Below are 22,933 nucleotides of genomic sequence, written 5' to 3' on the forward strand. Positions count from 1 at the left end.
TGGTTGCAATAGGAACTGTCATGCAAGCAAGCCAACAGCTAAGAGCTGCCTCTGTCAAGGACGCGACGCGGATTGAAGTCAAAAAGTCGACATGCGGCAGTCCGGAAGAACACATGAACCTAAAGTGCACTTCCGCTTAAGTAAGCTGCAGCACTTTCCGCTAGTTAGTTATGCCTGAGGCAGGAATCCAACGTTGATATCTGGGAATCTTCATGGTTTCAGTACTATAGCCAGTTGTTTGCTAAATGTTCTTCTACGGATGTTAATTATCTTATTCTGTTAACTCTACTGCCCACCCTGGCTGATCGACTAGATTATGTACTAAAGAATAGGAAAATATGACAGCCATTACTCGACTTCCAAAATGTTCTCCCAATCCTGCTTTTCACACCACTCTTTCACAGATGCCAGCTGCACTGGAACGCCTAGATCAGCAGGTTGCACAATACTCTTATCAACTTTGCCTCCATCATAGCCAAACTCAATACAGAATCCAACCATATCCACATGATCCTTTTCCATTTCAGCGTCTCCCAGTTCGAACTTTGGCTCGCGGTCGATGAACTCGATACGTTTTTCCAACACCTGAGCCAGAATAGTTGCAAATTCTCGGAGATTGAGCCACTCGTTGACGCCGATGACCTTCTTGCCTGGCGCAGCGTGAACTACTGCATGGACGAGAGCACCAGTATCCGCGATGGAAGAGTACATAGGCAAGCTCGCCGTGGCTAAAGGCTCTGCGACATACAATGTGAGGGTGGTTTTGCTCTTGTTCTGGTCGCATAATCAATACAGAACGGAAGACATGTGAAAGCGGAATCAAAATCCATACGCCTTACTCACCAATTTAGGTCGAACTATTTTACCCGCAGGCGAGAAGAAATTCTCCAGATAGTATCCAGCATAAAACACGGTCGTCTTCTCCCAAAGTTTTGGATGGGCTGAACTGCCATACTCCTCGCCCAATGCTTTCCCGTCAAAGTGGTAGACATAAGGGTACTTCCCGCCACTCAACTTGCTCGTATTGGGCAAACTGGAGAATACAAATCTTTCGAGCGTGCTAACTTTGGCAGCAGCGTCAATAATGTTTTTGTTCTGCTGTGTTTCATTGTCCCTGCTGACAACTCCGATGCTTTCACCAGATGCAGAGGCTTTCTCGCGCACCGAGGGATCGAAGAAAGAATGCCAGAAATCAGTGACGGTGAAGATGACTGATACTCCCTTGAAAGCAGCGTCGAGTGAGGAGGGATCATCAAAGTTGCCCGCTACCATCTCAACTCCAAGCGAGGCTAACGAAACGGACTTGGGCGATGATAGATTTCGAGTCACACCACGGATTGCATACGGAGAAGACGACAGTGAGAGAAAGTAGGAAACAACTGAGCCTCCTTGGTTGCCAGTGGCTCCGAGAACGACCAGGAGAGGCTTTTCGGCAGACATGGTGGTGTTTGGTCTGCAAGTAGAATATTAATCAGATGAAGAGGAAAATTTCCGTGGTGGATGGAGTGATGGTATGGAAACACTTGTAGAGAAGTGCTGGCTCAATTTATAGCCCAGTTTCTTTGGAAATCGACGGACGAGCTGCGCAGTCCGCATATTATTTCGGAACAACTTTCGATATCATGAAGCCCGATGAAGTCTAGTTCCCGACGGGTCTATTTGTATGACAGATGAACATCCATTATATTTCGCGTAGCATCTCACTCGACTAGTCTGATGAGGGCTGATATGATCAAACCCCAATTCGGTCTAGTTCGCACCAGCTCTGGGCAGTATCGGATTTGCCGTTATGAGCGAATGCGAGCAAAGCTAGAAACTCATCCCCACAGAAACTCAGATCTGACCCATCACAACTTATCGCAAACTCGTGAAAGGAGTTGAGCTGCTCGCCTACTTCTTCGCCTGTTCTAGCTCGAGCTGCTGCAATCCAAGCCTGTGGTGACTCCGCCATCCACAGGCCTGGGCGCTTATCGAATGGAAGAGACTCAATGAATAACCAATGGGAGCAATACCCATAATTAAAGCTAGACACAGCCATCACGAGTGCATATGACATGACAATGGTCCGCCGAATGCTTTCTCCAAATAGCCACTCTTGCCAGGCAGACGGACCTCGAGGCATTCCAGTCTGAGCAGATGCCAATAACGTCTGAGTCCATTCGGATAAAATGTTAAGAAATTGCTCTACTGTATCTTCCCCGAGCTGGCCCGGAGGAAAGAAATAACTCGCCAGGTAGATAAGAAGAGCCTGAAGAGCGGGGAGGGCCTCTTCAACAGGGGCTGTCTTGATATCGAGTTGAATTAGACGCTGAAAATTCTCATAGTTCACGCCGCTCTTTCCACTCCTTTCGAAGATGGCAAGGTGATTGCGGTTGCTGCGTAGTTGTAGCTTAGGGTGTATGAAAAATGCAGGCTTTCCTACCCGGATAAGGTCTGGCAATCGTTGATAACTCATGCGAACGATCTCTAAGGCATCCAAATGTCCCGGTCTACAGTACTCCGGTTCGATGCCAGTGGAAGCTCGTGATTGAAAGGTCTTCATGACGCAGTACCCAGGGGTATCACAGCTTGATGGATTAAACGATAATTTAGGTAGGCTCTCGGGTTGTGCAGTCGGGACGCTCAGAGGCTCTAGGTCGTAGGTACAGTCGAGACCCTTCTGAGCGCAGCGAGCGCATCTTGGCAGCTGTACCACGCATTTCCGCTTGGAGAAGGTACAGTTGCGGCATGCCTTGCGCAGGACAGTCATGATTTTTGTTAATTTGGGGGTTCGTGTGGTGCTCAGTACTCGAGCAGACAAGATCTCGTTCTCCTTCCTATGGTGAAGGTGGAGGAGAAGCCTCTAGTCTAATCCCCATTCGGTTTAGATCCCACGGGTGGTATGTATTACTTAAGTAGCGGCGGAGGAATGTCTAGCCGACGATTGCTTAGCACAGGAGCTCTAGAGTTGACTCATTTAGATGCATCAGATAGTTAGTTATTCAGATTTTCATTATGTTCAGAAGCATCCCTATTCGCCTGGCCGCAGTAGAGGAGTGCACACTTTGTCGAGGTACAAAGCATATAACAGAGAACGGAATGGCCTTGAAAGGGACGGAGGTGTACAAGTATCATGCGGCATAGTCTGGGCATACATCCACGATTATAAGGATGATCAATCAACAACAATCGATATTGTTGGGAGATGGCTGGCGGGCCTTATTTCTCAGGTTACCACTCATAAGCTAAGTCTAGAGAATCAAGAATCCACCCCGGAATGCGGGGAAGGCTTAATTAATTCCCTTTATTGGAATCATGCGTCAATGCGCCCACGGGGTTGTATTGGCACTTCGGAGAAAGCGAATAATAGAAAAGATGGATTGCGGGGAGCGTATTACAAAGGTAGACAAGCAGAAGCCTGTGGGTATACTCCTTGTTTGGGCAGTTGACTCGGACTCCGGAGACGGCGAAGATCAATACAAAATATCAACGCCCAATGGGCTCGCCCCGTCACATGACCGCGAGCTGAGCTTGAGCTGCAGATCGGGGGAACTCCTGTTGGGAAAAGCACAAGGGCTCAGTATCTGTTCCGTCCATCGTGCCATTGGCGAGCTGCTATCTGTCTAGTCTCACACGCACAACCCCGCAGAGAGGGCCATCGGACCTTTTTTTGCCTGCTCGTAAGAGATATTTTGACGTCAATTCATTGATATAATTCTCTGCCGTTCCCACATGGACAAGCCACGCTTTTAAGGAACAAAGAACCTCTCTCCCTGCATGCTCCGAATGAGAACACCGTTGTTGTGCTCGGAGGACTGAGTTATATATATATAAAGGGCACCGAACAGTCCTTCCAACACCGACGAGAAGTATTGTCATTTCCCTCGATTTACTCGATTGAAGATATAGATTGTACCCAGCACAATGGCCACTGTGGAAAAAGAGGATGGCGTCGAGCAGACGCCGACACTAAATCCCGAGGTCGAGAAACCCAACGACATGCAATTCGAACGCGATGCGGAGCTTGCTCCCGTGACGACGACGCCGGCGATCGACCCGGTCATTGAGAAGCGCGTACTCCGGAAGTTTGACACAAGAGTTCCGGTCATCACTGGGTTTATGTGTATGTTGCGTCCGGACGTATTGCTTGGTTTTCGTATAATAATGCGGTGCTAATTGAACGAAAATAGTCTTGCTGTCATATCTTGATCGCAGCAATATCGGGTACGACTGAAAGCTCCTATACTTTGAAGTTGAAAAATATGGTGAATAATAGGCTGACTGGAAACGCTTTAGAAATGCCGAAATCGCTGGGATGGAGCAAGATTTGGGCTTGAATAGCGGGAAATATGCTTGGCTGTTGACGATCTTTTATATTTCTTATACCCTTTTCGAGTTTCAAGCTTTAATGTGGAAGGTTCTACCCCCTCATCTCTGGGCTTCCCTCATCATGTTCGCATGGTATATGTCCTTGGTCTTATACCTGAGTTGAGATGCCAGGACAAGCAAAGAGCTGACAAGTGAGAACAGGGGCGCAGTAGCAACGTGCCAAGCAGCAGCTCAGAACTGGAGCGGCATGATGGCACTGCGATTCCTTCTGGGTGCATCAGAAGCAGGCTTTGGGCCTGGTGTGCCGTACCTCATGTCATTCTTCTATACTCGTCGGGAACTAGGGCTACGCTGCGGAATGTTTCTTTCTGCAGCCCCTCTCGCGACTACATTCGCGGGCGCATTGGCATACGGAATAACGTCGGGACATCCACACATTGCGCACTGGCGGCTTCTGTTCTTGGTAGAAGGCCTTCCTAGTCTTGTTTTTGTCCCGTTGGCATGGTATTTTCTTCCCGATTCAGCTGTGGAGGCGAAATTCCTGACGCCGGAAGAGAGAGAGATTGCAAGGGCTAGAAGTTTGAGACGCAGTGGCGAAGAAGTACACTCTCATAAGATCGTATGGGCCGATATCTTACAGACGCTTCTTGATCCGAAGCCATGGTTCACAGCGGTAAGTAGCGAATTAGAACATTTCTAAGAGGTTCGTCAACTAACTCCATATGTTTGATTCAATAGTTCATGTACTTCAGCTGCAATGTTAGTTACTCATCACTCCCAGTGTTTCTGCCTACGATCCTCAAGGACATGGGTTTTACGGCTGTGAATGCGCAAGGCCTCGAGGCTCCGCCCTTCTTCCTGGCGTTTTTGGTCACCATCTTCTCAACCTGGATTGCCGACAGACTGGAGCAGCGAGGTCTCATGATTGCGTTCCTTTCAGCCGTTGGAGCCGTCGGGTACGTGATCATTGCCGCGTGCAACTCTGTTGGAGTCCGGTACTTTGGCGTCTTTCTTGCTGCCAGTGGAGTATTTCCCGCAATCGGCAACATTTTGCCTTGGGTTTTGAGTAAGTCGGCCTTGCCGTATTTTCGTTGGAAGGTAAAACGAGAAGAACGTCATACTCACACTTGAATAGACAACCAGGGTTCAGACACGCGTCGTGGCATGGCCATGGTCATCCTCAACGTGATCGGGCAATGTGGACCATTCTTGGGCACCAATGTATTCCCTTCGAGCGATGCACCCCGTTATTCGCGCGGCTTATGGATCTCTGCGGCATTTATGTTCTTCAACCTTGCATTGTCGCTGGGTCTTCGAACGCTGCTTGCATGGGAGAACAGGAAGCTTGACAAGCAGTACGGAACCAAACAAGAGCGCCAGGCTAATCAGAAGGGCGACTTTGTTACCGCCGAGGAGAATTATGGAGAGGACTTTAGGTATTTCCTCTGAGCTTGCTGGTGCTCTACCGTGCTTTCCGTGAGGGAGCGAGTCAGTCTACGGCGGTAGTGGTTTGTAGTTATTGTGGCACAGCGTGGCACATTGTATAACTTGCTTGAGCGAGGCTTCTGAATACGTCATTGAATCACTGCTTCTATTAGCCTGCACTCTTCGTGAATAAAACTGCGGTTCTTTTTCCATTCACTGTATACTTACTCGGTCTTGCCGGTTAGGCATACCTGCCCTCCAGCAGTTCGACGGCTTAATCGCTCATGCACCATTATTGAAATGGAACAGAAGAGAGAAGAATCTGTTTAATGACTTAAGCGAGTCTGGAAAACATAAACGGCCAGATCATGAGGCTGGAATGAGTGGGTGAGGAAGCGTCAAAAGGCTCTAGGTAGAAGAGCGTCAATCACCCCACCAGCCACAATCGTCTCGCCAACAACGTCCAGGACAGATTGGTTGGCTATGGAGTGAAGATGATAATGTCAGCAATGCATGTAGCCGGTTGCAAGCAACTTTGCTTGAGCGTAGTTGGTTGACTCAGTGTTGATATTGTGGCGCAGTCCGAACACAACAGTCAGCCTTGACTCGGAGCACGCCTAGACGTGACTTGGGCCTCTTTTTCGCTCGTATGGGATTATGGAATATGGACTATGTTTTTTTTGCTAACTTGATTCTGTCTAGTCTACCCGAAGGAACAGCCCAGTCAGTGTGGCTGTTCATCATCGTCCATGAAGAGGATAGGCCGTGGAGGCTGTATCCGTCCAGGAACGACATGCAAGCCAATGCGAGCTGAGCGTGGAATATGCCAGATCGTTTGGCAGTTCCGTTATGGGTCGCATAGGCATCACGCGCTAGGAAATTGTTTGGGGGTTGTATATAAAGAAACTGGCTGGTCCCTTTGTTGGTTGAAAGGGAGAACGTTGCACTTTCGGCGTCTTTGTTGTTTATCTGCTCTGAAGATCTACTGGTCTATAAATTCGATCACATTGAACTTCTTCTCTCCAAACAATCCGCAAATCCAAGAACACCCTACGAGCCCGCCTACCTAGGTACTGCAAAGCCAAAGGACCGCGAGGAATCCTCACCATGTGCTGGATCGAAATCAACGACGAACCAGCCACGCCCATCAGGGTCGTGCAGCGCCGTCGCCGCGTCTACCAGACAGTCGTATCAACTCCTTCATCGCCAGCCCACGGCGCCGACTATCGACTGTATACTCCTCCTGCTTCTCCGCCTACCTCTCCCAGACCATCGTATACCACCATCACCCGAACCCATCGCCAGCGACGCTCGCAACCGCTTGTGCCTGTGTACATAGAAGAGCGCTGGGGGTCTGCGCGACAGTCCGTGCCGACTTATATTGAATACGGCGGGCGTCGCAGTTCGGGAGTGAGAATTATCGAGAGAAGGAACTGCTCGTGAACTGCTTTCTGTCATTGTCTGCATCTGTTGAACAACAATTTGGAGTTTGATGTGGGTTATTTTGCAATAGCACGAGAGTATGGGAGTGTTCTTTTCCGATTTCTTTTTTGGCGTTTGTGACTGTTTGTCGGCATTGCATTGATAGGTGGATAAATATACCCTGGGACACGGTCAAGCGAACGAAACATGAGGCAGGTTGGGGGGACCATCATTAACTGGTGTTTGTTCTGTATCATAGTTGCTTTGTATGATAGATAATATAGAATGTATGAGGTTGAAGAGAATGAAAACGAATGAATGATGACGTCAGCTCCGCTCTCAGCCTAGCGTCGCCCCTCCACGCCCCAAACGTCACTTGAGCGTGCTCGACTACCAAAGACTGCGCTCGCCGCTAATATTTCTTTGTCGCGGCGTAGATGAGACTGGAGGTCCTTTCACGCAGTTGCAGTATTTTTTGTTCTTTGAATACGGGGTGAAGTAGCACTGGTTGCAAACAATCAGAATGCAAGTGACCTTGCTCTCCCCGCTATTTCTCTGCAATATTAGCTTCAACTAACGGTACAGTCTGTCCAGGAATCGATCCATTTCCATTCGATCCTCCAAAAAAGAGGGCAGGCAAGACAGAGGCAGCGGGCGCCATCGCTTCTCGATGACGACCCTGCGCGGATACCAACAGCCAGAGCTCAGTAAGAAGCTGTACAGAATCATCAAGAACGAGAACTCGGTAATCGGAGCGTACGAAGCCGCCGGTCGCGAACGAGTCTCCATTGCCTCTCAGCTCTCGGACTGGGGCGAGGCATCAGGCGACGAGAGTCTATCGGATATCTCGGACAAGCTAGGCGTGCTCTTGTCAGAGATCGGCGAGCAGGAAGACGTCTTCGCGCAGGGCCTGGAGGAGTATCGCGGCCTGCTCAAGCAGATCCGCAACACGGAGAGCTCGGTTCAGCCCTCGAGAGATCAGCGGAACAAGATCTCTGACGAGATTCAGAAACTGAAATATAAGGATCCTACGAATACCAAGCTGGTGACTTTGGAGCAAGAGCTTGTCAGGGCCGAGGCTCAGAATCTTGTGGCTGAGGCTCAGCTATCTAATGTGGTGAGTGGCCGTTGAAAGTTCTCCTTTCTCCTTTCTTTCTTCTTCTTCTTCTTCCTCACTTCCTGCCATACATGTTATTGACACCATCAGACCCGGCAAAAAGTCAAGGAAGCGTTCGACATCCATTTCGCCGCTGTCGTCGAACGCGCCGAGAAGCAGATTATCCTCGCTCAGCATGGGCGCCGATTGCTCAATTTGCTCGACGATACCCCGATAGTCCCCGGCGACGCTGTCAAACCTTACGAGCAAGGCACTCTCGCACGAGAGATACTAAACGACGCCGAGGGTGATCTGCGCTCTTGGGAGCCTGCCGTCGTCCCTGTCTCGACCCATGCTAATGATGTCGGCTCCAACTTGGTTCCCAAGACAGGGGAATCCACGACGGCAGCTCCTGGTGCGGACGGTGTCGCAGAAGGAGAAACCGAATTGAGCCCTCCCAGGGAGACAGACAACGTTCAAACCGGTACAACGGCCAGGGAGAGTGTCGCTACCAATGTAGATGAGTCGGCTACGGTTGCCACTGCGTAGTCTCATTCTTATATTATTTCCGTTTGTGTTTCTTGTCTTTTGCTTCACGTTATCGATGCAATGATTGTCATGCTTGATGTACTATTTATTGCTATTCGGCACATGATGGGATACCGGTCGGAGGAGCAATGATTGCGATGCTCTTGCTTAGGTATGATCAGCAGAGTGTCTTAATGAGCAGACTTATCTCCTGGGTCCGAGGTATAATGAAATTGATATGTATATTTTTATCTCCAAGAATTGATTCCTCAAAGTTTAGAACTCAAAGGGAAGGTTGATGCCAGCTGGGGCAAGGCATTACATAAGCACAGCACGTGACCCGCTTTCAGGCAGCTGTCCGAGTGACGCGAAGCTCCGGAGCTCCAGCGAGCGAGCAAGCCAGCATCAACCAGGAGCTTCCTTCCAGCAACGCCGCATCGCCCTTCTCTTCATCCCACCTTTGCTAACTGCTCGCCTGTACTATATTGTCCTTCCACGTATCCATATCTCTCCTACTTTTCTGCCTGCCAATAAAAGGTGTTTTGCATCCAAGATGGACACCTTAGTCGCCAAGTACTCCGGCTCTCCATATCAAGATGACATGTACTCCGAAGAACAACAGCGCGAGCTTACACAATGTCTTCCTCCGTTATCGCTCAAGTTCGATCTTCCTCCTATCGAAAAGGTTGGTAGTCAAGTCGCTTAGTCTGTTGTTGGACTTGGGGATACATACCTTTGATGGAATTGGCAAATCTTGGAGAACAAATGCTGATTTATTCATCTTTTTCACTTTGGCAGCCATCTTCATTCCTCCGCGCCATGACAGATGACCATTCGAACCCAAGTGCACCTATCAAATTGGCTCACGGAACGACAACCTTAGCCTTCAGATTTCAGCATGGAATCGTACGTCTCTTTCGCTTCCTAGTCTTGGCCTATCCGAAAATAAACAAACGATGAAACTAATCTCGGAGGTTACATGGAAAATAGATTGTTGCTACAGATTCTCGAGCTACCGCAGGTAGCTGGATTGCTAGTCAGACAGTGAAGAAGGTCATTCCAGTCTCACGACTGAACTTGGCTTTGGACAAGGAGCATGATGGCCCCGTGCCTGGGTTGCTGGGAACTATGGCTGGTACTGCAGCTGTAAGTTGCTTATGCATGTGGAACTGGAATGGGATAACATTGCTAATAAGTCATCTCGTGAAAGGATTGCCAATATTGGTTGAGATATCTGGGCGAGCAATGTACTCTCCATGGTATTGATGAAGTCATGCTAAATAAAAAGAAATATTTGACTAATTATTGAATGCAGAACTCAGACATAAGCGCCGAATCACAGTCGCAGCAGCATCTAAAATTTTGGCCAATTTGACATACTCTTACAAGTCGATGGGCTTGGGTATGGGAACTATGCTCGCAGGAGTACGTTGTCTCCTCCCATCAGGAAAGAGTGGGGATAGTTGTAAACTAACAAAAATCTACAGATGACGCCCCAAGAAGGCCCGGCACTCTACTATATCGATTCGGATGGTACCCGTCTTCCCGGAAACCTTTTCTGTGTAGGATCCGGACAAACATTCGCCTACGGTGTTCTAGACGCTGAATACCGATATGACCTGAGCGAAGAAGAAGCGCTGGAACTCGGCCGACGAAGCATTCTAGCTGCTACTCACCGTGACGCATACTCCGGTGGATACATTAACTTGTACCATGTCAAGGAAGAAGGATGGGTTCACCATGGATTCAATGACACCGATCCGATCTTCTGGAAAACCAAATTGGAGAAGGGAGAGTTTACGAATGTTACAGCAGAGGTGTAATATTTTCTTTTTCTTGTCTACTCATTACGTTTATGTGAAGATAACAAGGGAAGATAGAGCCATAACTTCTAGCAGTATCTTGAATCACAATTTGATTGTCTTTTCCCTGAAGTCACTTTGTCAAAACCATAATAATTGCCTTAGATTTTGCTCAACTGATAATTAAAATTGTTCAGATGAATTACTACAGACAAAAAAACATAATCGCTTTATGCATGCACACACTATGTAAAGAAGAATAGTACAATAACCCCAGTGCTCAGATAGAATAGACAAAATATACAAAACTTTTTCACTGTATTCATACCTAATGATCAACCTTGAACTTCAACCGAATGCCCATAGCAGCCAATTCCACATCCAAATATCTCAACACGCCAGGCACAGCGACAATAGTAACATTGTCACCGCCCACAAACCGACTTCCATCCCCATCTTCCCAGACGTCCGCTCGCGAATCGTCAAACACCGCTTCGCGCGCGCATCGGCGACAGCGCACAATCCCGTTCACGCCGCCAAGGGCATTGACTGCACTGACGCGCGATGAGGTGATTTGATTGTTGGGAGTGGCCTTTGCGGCGGCTGCGAGCGCCCCCTTGTTGACATCCATGGACGTGCCTGCAGACGACACGGCGACCTGAGTAGACAGGAATGAGCCGCAGTCACGACAGATCCATGCACGCTGCGAGTCGGAGCAGTTCATCAATCGGTCCTGCAACAAGAACGCGCAGCCGTGCGCAAGTAGCGAGTCACGCTCCATCTCTCCAACTCGAATACCACCTCCCTTGGAACGGCCCTTGACGGGCTGCCCCGTAACACTGTTCACGGGTCCAGTGGTACGTACTTGGAACTTATCGTTGACCATGTGTCGCAGACGCTGGTAGTGGACGACGCCGAGGTAGATGTCTGCGGCGAACTCTTTGCCTGTGATGCCGCTGTACATCGGCTCGTTGCCGTGGTAGTTGTATCCTGCTTTGCGCAGTTGGTGACCGAAGTAGTCAGCTGCGGTGTTTTCTTCGTCGAATTGGAAGGGTGTCGAGTCCTGTGGGAATCCATGTAGTGCACCGGCTTTACCGGCCATCGACTCGATGATTTGGGCGATGGTCATACCTAGATTGAATTGATATTAGTCTCAATTCAGAGAAGAAAAAAAGGGGGAGGTCAGAAGCATACGGGATGGGAAAGCGTGAGGGTTGATGATTAAATCAGGTTGAATGCCACTCTCAGAAAATGGCATATCAATCTGAGGCCACAACTGCGAACACGTCCCCTTCTGTCCATGTCGAGAGGAGAACTTATCACCAATGACAGGCTTACGTGGGACGCGGAACTTGACACTGACAGCTTGTAGTGGCTCGTTTCCGTTTTCATTCCCGACCAGTCGGACGCTGTCAATGAAACCCTCTTCGGCGTCTTTGTATTTGAGGAAATGTGTATGTCCATCTACATTGATATACGAGTCACTGGCCGCGTCGTACCGCACAGTATGCCAGGCCGCGACCAAGCTGCCCTCTGTGATCTTGACGCCAATGTGAGGCAAGCCGTCCTCGTCAAGCGTTTTGCGCCATTCGGCCTTGATTTCGGAGCCCGGAGCGAATCCAAAGAGCTTGCTAATCTCACGCTTGGACTTGTTTCGTCGCGATTCCTTGTCATCCAAGTTATAGAACTTGGTTTTGTAGATGGTTCCATGACCGAACCCGCGCTCGTGAGAGGATTTATTGATAATCATAGCGTCATCCATGTCGTATCCCGTGTATGAAATAATGGCCACAACAGCGTTCGTCCCATTAGGGAAGTTATCCAGACCATACGCGTTGTACAACGGCGGTCGAGTGATCGGCGTCTGGCCACATTGTAATCTATACAACTTATTGTCCGTACGGAACGCGATCGATGTTCCCGGTGTACCCATAGTCTGCTTGCTCATTTGGCATTGGTACATGTTACGTGGAGATTGGTTGTTGTTAGAAAACGGTGTCATGTTGGCGAGAATAGACAGAATGTTGGTGGGCGTGAATTCGATATGCGTTGAAATGCCCGACCGAATATCGGATTCAAGACAGGCAATTTCCATAAATGGCTGTTCAAAAGGCCCGACGTAGTCAAGTTTATCGAGTGCCAGGTACTTGACCGGACGGTACATACGCGCAGGCTGCGAAAACAAGTAGATGCCAGGGTACTGACCTCCGTTGCTGTTGGGTACATAGCCGATTTCGAGTTCCCTGGGGATGTCATGGGTGCCCTCGACTTTCCAAAATCGGAGTGTGTCATGAATCATCTTCGCTTGTTTCGGTGAACAGTATCCAATGACTCGCCCGTTCAACTGAACGCAAACAGACTCGCCTATCTCAGCTGAAGCGTCTGGTTTGATGCCCAATTGAGCCAAAACACGAGGAATATGCGACACATCTAGATCCGCAGTGGCGATCAAGCATTTATGCGCCAGATGGTTAAGCAATCCACAGGGAGCACCATCGGGAGTATGGACAGGACACAAGAAACCCCAGCTTTCTGGTAACAACTTTCGCACTGTAGTGGTTTTCAGCTGGGCGAAGAAAGTACCTCTGTGAACCATGCGGAAGTGAGCAATGAATCGGTAAAAATTGATCTTCTCAGCTACCACGGTGAAACCAGATGCCTGTTGCATATCCAATCCAGTTGGACTAACCAGATTTCCGGTCGACAGAAAGTATTCTAATGCTCCACCGATGTTCTCGTTGGTACGCTTTATTATTTTGGCGATAAAATCCTTCTCGAATGACGGGTCTGTGAACTTAAGATTGCCGCCCCTGAATGACCACTCTCGAACGAGTCTTCCAAAGCTGAGTAGCCATTCTTCAAGCCTTTCCTTCAGCAGCATGCCGTAAACGTAGCCTCCAAGGAGAATCTCCTGGTTCGAGACAGCATCGGGGTTATCGGCAGCGCAGTCGCCAGCGACAAATGCATAGAGCTTTCGGATCATGAATTGTAGTAATTTGAATTTATCGTAATCTTGCGTAGTCGTCACATTCTGGTTGCCCAAGTGCGGTAGGACGACTTTTCGCAAGAATTCAGTACCGCATTCCTCGTGTGTCCAAGTCGCAGGCGCAAATAAGACAGGACGGAACTTTTTCCCCAGATAGGCTCTGGCGTCTGATCGTGAGTAGATTTTGTAACCCTTGAAGGTTCTCAGTAACAACTCCACACGGTCCGTGATGAAAGTGTTGGAGGGCCCCTTGGACGAGGCATTGCCGACAATGCCTTCAAAAATCTCGCGGTCATTGGTTTCAACAAGCGCCTTCAGGATCATCATGACGGGTATAAGGTATTCTTGTTTGCGCCACGAGAATCGAAAGGTGACGTTGCCGTCGGCGAGATAATGAAGCACGTTCGTTTGCGTAGTCTGATCTGGGCGAGCCGAACGAATCTGCACACCGTATTGGGTAAATCCGGCACCACGTTTCTGGAAAGACGGTCGACTGATGGCCATTGGATAGTTTCGCTTGGGCATGATCAACATTCGGATCAGCTTCTCATTTCCGTTGACAATGAAGTAGCCACCCAGTTCCTCAGATTCCTCCTTGTGGTCCACTAACTGCTGAGGACTGAAAGACTCCAGGTGGCATCTGTTTGTCTATATACCGAGTTAGTGTTAGGGTTGCCAATAGTGGAAAATTTGGTGAACGGAGATTATTGAGCATACCCTTAACATTAACGGAACCTGTCCCAACTCTCGGACGGACTCGTGCCATTCGCCATTGTTGACCTGGTACTGCAATCTCACACGCAGCCTCGCTCTGTACGTAGCATGTCGCTCTCTGCATTCTGCAGGGTATATGTTGCGGTATTCGGAACTGGCATTGCGAGGAACAAATTTATTTGCTGATGGCAGCACAGCTTTATCCAGGAAAATCTCAGAGATGCGCAAATTGAGACGATTGCGCTGAGGTGGCGCTTCACCTCTAGCTTTCCGCGCTCTTCTCTGATCTGGAGTCTCAATTTCACCGTCTAAGAAGGTCTTGGTGCCCATGTCATGCAAGGCCTCCTCCATGATCTTGCTTTCGCCGAAAAGCGCATTGAACGAGTCGATATGAGGTCGGATTGCGGCCTGCAAAAGGGGATAAGGCGATCGGTCCTTCGGTGGGTTCCTGAACAGATCTTCTCGGCGCAAGGTGTCGAACCCCACAGTCCAATCCGTGTTTGTTGCAGCAGGAGCCATTTTGGGCGAGTTGTCAAAGAATCTTTTGGATGATGAGAGGAATGCTGAATGCGATTATACGGTAACACCGGAGGAAAGAAAGCAATCAATTTAGCTGGTGAAACGGTAGACCATCTCTCCCCGCGGCGGCGTCGAAATAGAGCAATCGCCCGGTCTGATTTATTGCCCTTCTTCGAGGTTGCCTTGAAGCTTTTGCGAAAGCGTTTTACAAACGGCGGGAAATTTTTAGAGTGGATCCCTTGGCCTATCATCACGTGTTGATAAGAGGACGCCCATATATCACGTGATAAGATAACCTCATGCGGCTAGTCGGAATCGCTTGGGTTAGTCAGTCCGCGACTCCGCATGCTATTCAGGCAACAAGGCATCCAGATCTATATTCTATCTACTACGTTGCCAAAGCAGAACCTCTCTGAAATGTATTTTATATTGTTCTGCCTATTCACAAGGCGCAATCCACTTTACGTAACTTTTTCAATCTATTTTCTTCAACTGTAACCGCCGGGCTGTTGATTCAACACCAACGACTTATTCACACTCTATTCACAATAAGCGTAATTGTATGGAAGCTTATGCATCGCGATCGACACAGCTATGAATGGATTCACAGGGGAAACGAGCGCCAAAATGGCACGATCTGATTGCAACAAGCGTTACATTCATTATCTCTTCTGTCGATCTTTGCCCAAGCTCCCATTCACTGCGATACTAACCGAATCGCGCCATTTTAGGCGGGTTTTATTTTACTCTTGTCGATAGCTAGAGCGGTCCACCTTCCCAGTCGAGGCTAGGGGCATCGTATTCATATACAAGTCGAGCTTGTTGATTCGCAAGACCCTTGCTGGCGTGTATACGAGCATAACTTGCCAGCAGAGCGGTTGGTTGCAAGCCTCGATTTTTGGAAGTATACTAAGTCACTAGTAGTAAGAGGACCCTTGGCAATGGAACCATTGACGGTGATCACCCAGTACCTACCTAAGCAGGTGCGCGTCTCCTCAGTGAAATGTTGAGGAGATATTTTGCGCAACAGCGTAGAGTGACGTGAGGCAAGAATGATTTCCTATGGCGTCTTGCAGATGATTTATGGGCAGTTGCTGTATATGAACCAATATAACCTCCAAGATGAGTTGGTAGAGAGGAGTTTGTTTCATTTATCGCCAGGAAGACGTGCTGTCAGATGCCTCTCAATGTAACCATTCGACTTTCTAGTGCTGAATTGCAAATCATAACCCTTTAGGTTTGATGTTGTCGACGAGGGTGGAAAGGAGATGAAACAGGTATATAAGAAGTGCTTGTATCCTGCCATCTGGGCTATCGAATATCAGCAACAGCAATTTCATCATCTCAATCTTCAATCCAAGTCTTGAGTATCAAATCTCTGGCCCGTTTTACTTATGTTTGACAAAATGAAGTTCACTGCTTCTTTCATTGCCCTCTTCGCAGCAGGTGCGTTTGCTGCTCCCTCTGGCCATGGCCTTGCTGCTCGTGTTGCTGGACGAAACCGTTCTTCCCAGCCCAAACTGCCCGCCGTCAACGAGCCTGCCACTAATGATACCAACGCCGACTACTCGACCAACTGGTCTGGTGCTGTCCTGACCTCGCCTCCATCTGGCACCACCTTTACCTCTGTGTCTGCTGAATTCACCGTCCCAACTCCCAAAGCTGTCGACGGCAAGTCTGGCTCGTCCTCTGCCTGGGTTGGTATTGACGGTGACACCTACACCAAAGCCATTCTTCAGACTGGTGTTGACTTCAGCGTTGACGAGCTTGGCCTCACCTCTTTTGATGCCTGGTACGAGTGGTACCCAGACTACGCGTATGATTTCTCTGGAATCTCGATCAGTGCCGGTGACTCTATCTCCGTCTCGGTCGTTGCCAGCTCTTCCTCTGCTGGAACTGCCACCATTGAGAACCTGAGCACTGGTGAGAAGGTCCACAAGGCCCTCACTGCTCCCGAGTCATCCGCTACGCTCGGTGGCCAGAATGCCGAATGGATTGTTGAGGACTTTGAGGAAGGCGACAGCTTGGTGTCTCTCGACAACTTTGGGACTGTCACCTTTACCAAAACCTCTGCCGGTCTCTCCAGCGGCGAATCTGTCGGCAACGATGGTGCTGATATCCTCGACATTAAGCAGAACGGCAAGGTCTTGACCTCCGCCTCTACTCCTAGCTCTTCTGAGGTCGTTGTTGAATACTCCGGCTAAGTGCAGTGCTTATTGAATATTCGACGCAGAGATGAGGGAATGAAACTTACCTAGGTGCCTGTTCCCATGTGCAAGCCAGTTTCTGAACATGTGAAGCAATCCCTGTATCTGCACTAGCCTTGAATGTGTGGAAGCGCGAGATCTGATGGTTACGCTCGTTACGATTGAAGATATCTTGAAGATAGCATTGAATTTTTTGACCGGTCCATATGCCAGATGAATTTATCGTAGCCTTAACCGCGAGGCAGAATCGCAGTGTAATATAACGTATAATAATAGACGGACTAAGTCTGTGCGAGTGCTAATTTCTTGCATGCACTTGCAAGTTACCACTGCCAGACAGCAAGCAGCAGCCAATCGGAGCAGAGAACATCCACCTGGTTCACGCTTGATATTGAGGTATCGACGTTGCATTGCGCACGCTATGGTACCTAGGTAGGACTAGATACCAGTGCAAATAACAAGTCGCACTAGGCAAGCCTCTGGCCGAAGCGGCGTATCGATCATCGACAGTGTCGGGTCATGTGCGCCATCAGATTCTTTTTGTTCTGCGCATTCCTTGGTGGTCAGTTTTGTGCGTAGCAAGACAGGTACAGGTACAGGTACAGACACATACATATACACATACATACATGTGTACCGGATCAGGAGGCTGTCGGGGTTTGATTGAGTGGGCGTCTCGAGGTATGACAGAATAAATAAAGTGCGTAAAAGCCAGGGAGTGGTTAATATGTGCGAAATATAAGAAAATCCAAGCAGAATCGTCGGACGCGGTCTGGCGGTTCTTCTTTGACAGCCTGAATCTTGAGGAATCCAGCCTGGCTGCCTGCGTGCCTTCCTGCCTACACCGCATCAGCGCTTGCTTCCTCCTCCTCTCCCTCCGCCAGCGATCAATCAACTCCTTGACCACGTCCACGCCCTCATTTTTATTCATTACTTGTTATTAATTTTGCTCTCCTCTGCTTGCCTCTTGAATTGCTCTACTTTCTAATCGCGCGCTCGACAGCGCCAAAAAAGCTACGACTCTGCTACCCCCCACTTTTTCGTCTCTCACCCCGAATCCACCCATCAGCATTTATCGAATCGAATATCCAGTTCCACGCGCGCGCTCTGTGCCTTTTGCCCGATCTATCCCACTTGAGCAGAAGCAGAAATGCAATAACACTAATATAACGAAATATATATTAATCAATCCCCGATATATTGACCCGTTCAACTCGGACCTGCTGGTCAGCCGATGGAGTGGAGTTGGTTGCATCACGAACGCTGCAGCCGGATTTCCTTGCTGCACTATCAATCGCCATCAACAGCAATTCCGTCGTCTTCATTGACAATTCATTAGCATCTCTCTTTTTCTTTTCCCTCTGCTCTCCCTCTTACTCGGGTTCTCTTTCGATATCTCCCCCAACTGACATCACCGTCACCCAATCAACTCGGCCCGAGTTCTCGCACTATCCGCCATGGCGGGCATCTTTCGCAGCATCTATGACTGGCTATTGCGAATGTTCTGGTAAGTGTAGTCAGTCCTCTGGGATGGATGGATCTGTCACGGAAACGCCCGCCGGAGAGGACCCATTTTCTCCGCCACGGAAGCGTATCACCACCCAGCCAGCAGCTAATGTGAGCGGTTGTTTCGAATCTGCAGGGCAACTGAAATGGATGTTACCATGATTGGTCTCCAGAATGCCGGCAAGTCGTCGCTACTTCGTGTTCTAGCCGTATGTTCCCCCTCCCTCTTGTGTCTAACTTGTGTCATCTGGACCATTTTATTGAATATCTTTTTGTCTGCAATCACAGGGAGGAGAATTCACGGTTGAGTAAGTTCCGAATGCAGTCCGATGGTCACGAGGCAGGCCCTTTTTTTCTTTCCCTCCTTTTGAGTCGTGGGAAACCCCTCTCCAACTTGCTGATCCCCTGCTGCAACTTGCCAGTTCCATACCCACCATTGGCTTCAATACCAAAAAGGTCCAGAAGGGCCATGTGACGTTGAAATGGTTCGTAATTTGCTGCCTTGACCTCTTTCGTTTCTAGCGTCGCCTCGTCTTCTAACTAGTCGGCTCGTTAATATCGATAGCTGGGATTTGGGAGGTCAACCGCGTTTCCGACCGATGTGGGAGCGATATTGTCGTGGGGTAAACGCTATAGTGTAAGAAGAACAGGGCCCAGCCATCAGCAGCAAAACTCGCCCTTTCTAACAACGAAATGTATAATAGATACATTGTCGATGCCGCTGACCATCCAGCACTGCGCGTTGCCACGGAAGAACTGCATGACCTCCTAGACAAGCCCAGTCTAGACGGCATCCCGCTTTTGGTGCTGGGCAATAAGTCGGATCTGCCCAACAAATTATCAGTCGACGAGCTAATCGAGGAAATGGATCTCAAGTCCATTGTTCGTCGCGAAGTGAGCTGTTATGGCATTAGTGCTAAAGAAGAGACGAATCTTGACGCTGTATTGCATTGGTTAATTGCTCGGGCCAGTAGGTAGAAACAAGTTTAGTAGTCTCTTTGGTGATATCATGTTTGATATTTCTTTCATCTTTATTGTCTGCGTCTTTCTCTTCGATTTTTTCTTTCTTCTTTCGAATCGGATTTATTTCAGCGACTCATGATTGATGCGATAATGACGGTTGTTTCATCCAAGACGCATGCGCCAGCGATGGCTTTTTTTTATTTCTCTTTCTCTTGCTTTTTTTCTTTGTTCTTTGTCATTCATAGCCATCTGCACGAAACCATGCTTTTCTTTTCTCTCTTTGTTGTATATGTATGGATAATATAGCCATCAGGCATTGTAGCTATAACTATATAGCTATGCTTCGGCAGGCATTTTGGTAATGTAGATATAAGCAGTATGGGGAGAAAAGGTGATAAATGATAAATGAAGGAAGGATAAAAGCAGAGCGTGTGTGTGATACTAATCAATGCCAACTCATCATACATATACAACCCATCCACTACCTAACGCACTGCAGTATGCAACCATCTTTGAGATCCACAAATCTTCACTCTTTATCTAGATAGGTAGATTATGCGTTGTCCGATACATAAATATGTATCTGGGCTAAGGTCATTAATATAGGTTGTATGTATGCACACACGGGCCAAGTGATGCGTTGGCATTGTTGGTGGCCTATCGATGCTGATCCACTTCGTTTACGCAGGTTATTATACAATTATTTTGCTATAATCAGTTAAGTTGTAAGTATTATGTGGACATGATAAGTTGCAGGCAATTCTCGATCACTATAGATGAATGGTAGAGTGTAGAATATCTGGTGAATCTCATGTGGTGAGGCAAACTAGGTATAGAAGGCTAAGCACTGAACATTGCCAACCCAGCAATGGAAGCAATCGCCAGAATGCTGAACCTGGTTGAAATCTTCCAAGTAGAAGCTATGGGAAACGCATCATTGCTATCTCTGCCTTGAAGTGATTGAAGAACCTTTCATCTTCCCTCAGTACCTCTAACCTGGGCTACCTCTCTTGGATGCAGATTCTATCAATTGTGCAAATACGCATTTGCTGCATATCACTGGGATGAATAATAAATGGCCACAGTCGAATAGAGGACAGAATTCCGGATTTGATACAGAATCCGAGATTGAGCCGTAAGGTCAATGATTATATGAACTGCCCTTGAAATAATCGCAGCTTTCGGCTACTTGAGCAGGAAGTCCAAGTCTTGCAATTTCGCCTTTAACAAGGACTAGAACTGCATCATAATTCACCGTGGATGTGGCAGAGCTTGTGACCGAGATTACTGTCATACTCGAAAAGGCCGTTTTGATGATCTCCTGCGCCTTGCCTTCCATATCCCGACTTAAACTTGGTGTCGTCAGCAAGGAACAAACATAGAGTCTTGATTGCATGTACATACCTGCTTGTAATGTCGTCAATGAGAATAATTCTACTGTTGGTCACGCGAGATTTCAAGACTGTTCTTGCTAACGAAAGTAGCTGTGCTTCCCCGAAGGAGAAAGTATCAGGGTTGATGCTTGCATCTATTCCGCCGATTCTTTGCACTTTTGGCGCTCTCTTGGGGTATAATAACCAGGTCCCGGCGCCTGACAGAGTGCGGAATGACTGATATATCTCTTCCATTAATGACAATTGCCCCTTGAGAGACGTCAACTAGCGATAGGAAGGATAATAGGAGAGTCGACTTTCCAGATCCACTAGGTCCGCAAATTGCGAGTTTTGAACCTAGAGGAATAGACAAGAAGTTGATATCGCGAAGGACGGAGGTTTGGTTTCCTGGTTGATCATGATACACCGCCCACAAGTTGCAAAATTCTTCTCCGTCGTGGAGAGCAGTGTTTGTCCGTCAATGATGTATGCAGTATTGTTATGTTGGTCGCATTCATCGTTCTCGACGGTTGTACTCTCGCAGAACGAAAGCGATCGTTCCACAGCTCCAAGCGAAGTTTCGAACGATGTCCAAGAAACAATCAAGTTCGTCAGTGTCTCAGTTACAGTCGATATATTGGAAAAGGCTACACCCATAGCGGCCACATTGGCCTTTGCGCGAAGTCCAATGGCCGCACCTACAACAACTATAATCATTGCTGTTGTTTGAAGGTTGAGGACGAGCTGTAACCACCTTTTCGCACTGTACAGTAGATAGAGAGGTTTCTGTGAATTATCAAGGTATTGAGAAAACTGGCGTATAGATTCCTCTTGCCAGCCAAAGGCTCGAATAGTGGAGAGGCCAGAGCAGGTAGACAGGAACTGCGCATGGAAGGGTGCTTTTGCTTCAAGTTTGAGGTGTCGGAGTTGCTTAGACGTTCGAACATAGAATTTTTGGATGCAAAATAGAGCGATGAATGTGAAAAAAATCACTGCCACCATGTAGACCGAGGAGATCGAAATCAAGACAGTCTGCATAATCGATGTGAAAAGCTCTGCTGTCGTATTAGACAGGTCTAGTGGCAGTTGCATATCTATGAGCATCATGTCTTGATTGAACCTATTGATAATGCTGCCATCGTAATCTCGCTCCAGGACAGATAAGGGAGCTTTGATCACGGTCTCGAGGACTTTTCGGTGGAACTCAATCCCCGACTTTGGAATAAGACGATACATGAGGTGTCTTAAACCTAGTCAGTAGAAGAACCTGCCAAATTCAAGACTCACTTGCACTTACTCCATGCTGTAAGAACAATCAAGGGCATTGTCTCGAGAACAGCAAATATACTCAACCAATAAGTAGTGTGAGTTTGTCCTGCGGTCTTGATATCTTCCGACCACCATTCAACCTACAAATTTGGAAGATATATCATGAGACGAGTTTCCGTGAGAATAAACTATCAAAGGAGAACTACCTGGAAATTCCAAAGCAAACCCAAAAGATATACCGGCGGCAACGAAAAAGAGCGCATCTATAAGCCCAATTGATTTGAAATAGCCAAGATAGACCTTTGCGTCTGGTATCTTCATTACCTGTTGGTTCTGCTGTCTCCCCCAATATACAACAAGCTCTCTAGCTGCTGAGTGAGATGGAGGAGTTTTGTCATCTATCGCAAGCGAAGGAGCTGGAATATCCTGCCCTACTGTTTTAGTCGGCACGACAACGCGGTCTGTCGACACACCCTCGCTCCAAGAGAAGAGAGAACCGTCTTCATTTAGAAGGAGAACATAATAGGCACGATCAATGACAGTCTAAATACATGCATCAGAAAAGCCGCGCTTCACTCTGATACACTAAGATAGATTGTGAACTGACCATCGTTGGTTGCGTAGATTACAGTGACTCCCAATTGTCGGAGTAAATCCTGCAGGCCTAATAGACGAGACATTACAAACTTCTCAGACAAGAAATTAGCAGTGGTCAATTAGAATTGTACCGTATCAAGTTTGACAAAGGCAGGTAGGTAACCGAGTTTTGAATTTCCTTAGCTGACACATGCGTATATCACTATCCATATAGGCAG

At 48.1% G+C, this 22,933-nt stretch overlaps 9 protein-coding genes across 9 annotated transcripts; 5 read left to right on the top strand and 4 right to left on the bottom strand.

Moving 5' to 3' along the window:
• Positions 1-348: 348 nt before the first annotated feature.
• On the bottom strand, positions 349-1,440 carry UA08_03438 (hypothetical protein; the record flags this gene model as incomplete). Its single annotated transcript, XM_020265738.1, has 2 exons — positions 349-774; positions 844-1,440. 2 exons carry the CDS (start codon positions 1,438-1,440, stop codon positions 349-351), a joined length of 1,023 nt encoding a protein of 340 aa, XP_020121755.1.
• A 292-nt stretch (positions 1,441-1,732) lies between these two features.
• On the bottom strand, positions 1,733-2,749 carry UA08_03439 (hypothetical protein; the record flags this gene model as incomplete). Its single annotated transcript, XM_020265739.1, has 1 exon — positions 1,733-2,749. The coding sequence occupies one exon, from the start codon at positions 2,747-2,749 to the stop codon at positions 1,733-1,735; it is 1,017 nt and encodes a 338-aa protein (XP_020121695.1).
• Positions 2,750-3,903: 1,154 nt separating this feature from the next.
• UA08_03440 (hypothetical protein) lies at positions 3,904-5,757 on the top strand (the record flags this gene model as incomplete). Its single annotated transcript, XM_020265740.1, has 6 exons — positions 3,904-4,102; positions 4,170-4,203; positions 4,276-4,440; positions 4,510-4,981; positions 5,047-5,374; positions 5,444-5,757. The coding sequence occupies 6 exons, from the start codon at positions 3,904-3,906 to the stop codon at positions 5,755-5,757; spliced, it is 1,512 nt and encodes a 503-aa protein (XP_020121696.1).
• Positions 5,758-6,840: 1,083 nt separating this feature from the next.
• Positions 6,841-8,800, top strand: UA08_03441 (hypothetical protein; the record flags this gene model as incomplete). Its single annotated transcript, XM_020265741.1, has 5 exons — positions 6,841-7,143; positions 7,440-7,442; positions 7,487-7,623; positions 7,750-8,272; positions 8,363-8,800. 5 exons carry the CDS (start codon positions 6,841-6,843, stop codon positions 8,798-8,800), a joined length of 1,404 nt encoding a protein of 467 aa, XP_020121693.1.
• Positions 8,801-9,332: 532 nt separating this feature from the next.
• On the top strand, positions 9,333-10,602 carry UA08_03442 (Proteasome subunit beta type-5; the record flags this gene model as incomplete). The annotated part of the gene is made up of 6 exons (XM_020265742.1): positions 9,333-9,464; positions 9,578-9,685; positions 9,770-9,925; positions 9,990-10,038; positions 10,095-10,204; positions 10,267-10,602. The coding sequence occupies 6 exons, from the start codon at positions 9,333-9,335 to the stop codon at positions 10,600-10,602; spliced, it is 891 nt and encodes a 296-aa protein (XP_020121694.1).
• A 307-nt stretch (positions 10,603-10,909) lies between these two features.
• Positions 10,910-14,800, bottom strand: UA08_03443 (DNA-directed RNA polymerase I subunit RPA2; the record flags this gene model as incomplete). Its single annotated transcript, XM_020265744.1, has 3 exons — positions 10,910-11,712; positions 11,776-14,215; positions 14,285-14,800. The coding sequence occupies 3 exons, from the start codon at positions 14,798-14,800 to the stop codon at positions 10,910-10,912; spliced, it is 3,759 nt and encodes a 1,252-aa protein (XP_020121691.1).
• Positions 14,801-16,206: 1,406 nt separating this feature from the next.
• UA08_03444 (hypothetical protein) lies at positions 16,207-17,004 on the top strand (the record flags this gene model as incomplete). The annotated part of the gene is made up of 1 exon (XM_020265745.1): positions 16,207-17,004. One exon carries the CDS (start codon positions 16,207-16,209, stop codon positions 17,002-17,004), a length of 798 nt encoding a protein of 265 aa, XP_020121692.1.
• Positions 17,005-18,464: 1,460 nt separating this feature from the next.
• UA08_03445 (ADP-ribosylation factor-like protein 8B-A) lies at positions 18,465-19,491 on the top strand (the record flags this gene model as incomplete). The annotated part of the gene is made up of 6 exons (XM_020265746.1): positions 18,465-18,514; positions 18,650-18,722; positions 18,802-18,821; positions 18,936-18,998; positions 19,079-19,150; positions 19,218-19,491. The coding sequence occupies 6 exons, from the start codon at positions 18,465-18,467 to the stop codon at positions 19,489-19,491; spliced, it is 552 nt and encodes a 183-aa protein (XP_020121689.1).
• A 1,715-nt stretch (positions 19,492-21,206) lies between these two features.
• On the bottom strand, positions 21,207-22,174 carry UA08_03446 (hypothetical protein; the record flags this gene model as incomplete). The annotated part of the gene is made up of 2 exons (XM_020265747.1): positions 21,207-22,099; positions 22,147-22,174. 2 exons carry the CDS (start codon positions 22,172-22,174, stop codon positions 21,207-21,209), a joined length of 921 nt encoding a protein of 306 aa, XP_020121690.1.
• Between the last annotated feature and the right edge of the window lie 759 nt (positions 22,175-22,933).

The sequence above is a fragment of the Talaromyces atroroseus genome (genome assembly GCF_001907595.1).
Source record: "Talaromyces atroroseus strain IBT 11181 chromosome Unknown scaffold_3, whole genome shotgun sequence".
NCBI lineage: Eukaryota > Fungi > Ascomycota > Eurotiomycetes > Eurotiales > Trichocomaceae > Talaromyces > Talaromyces atroroseus.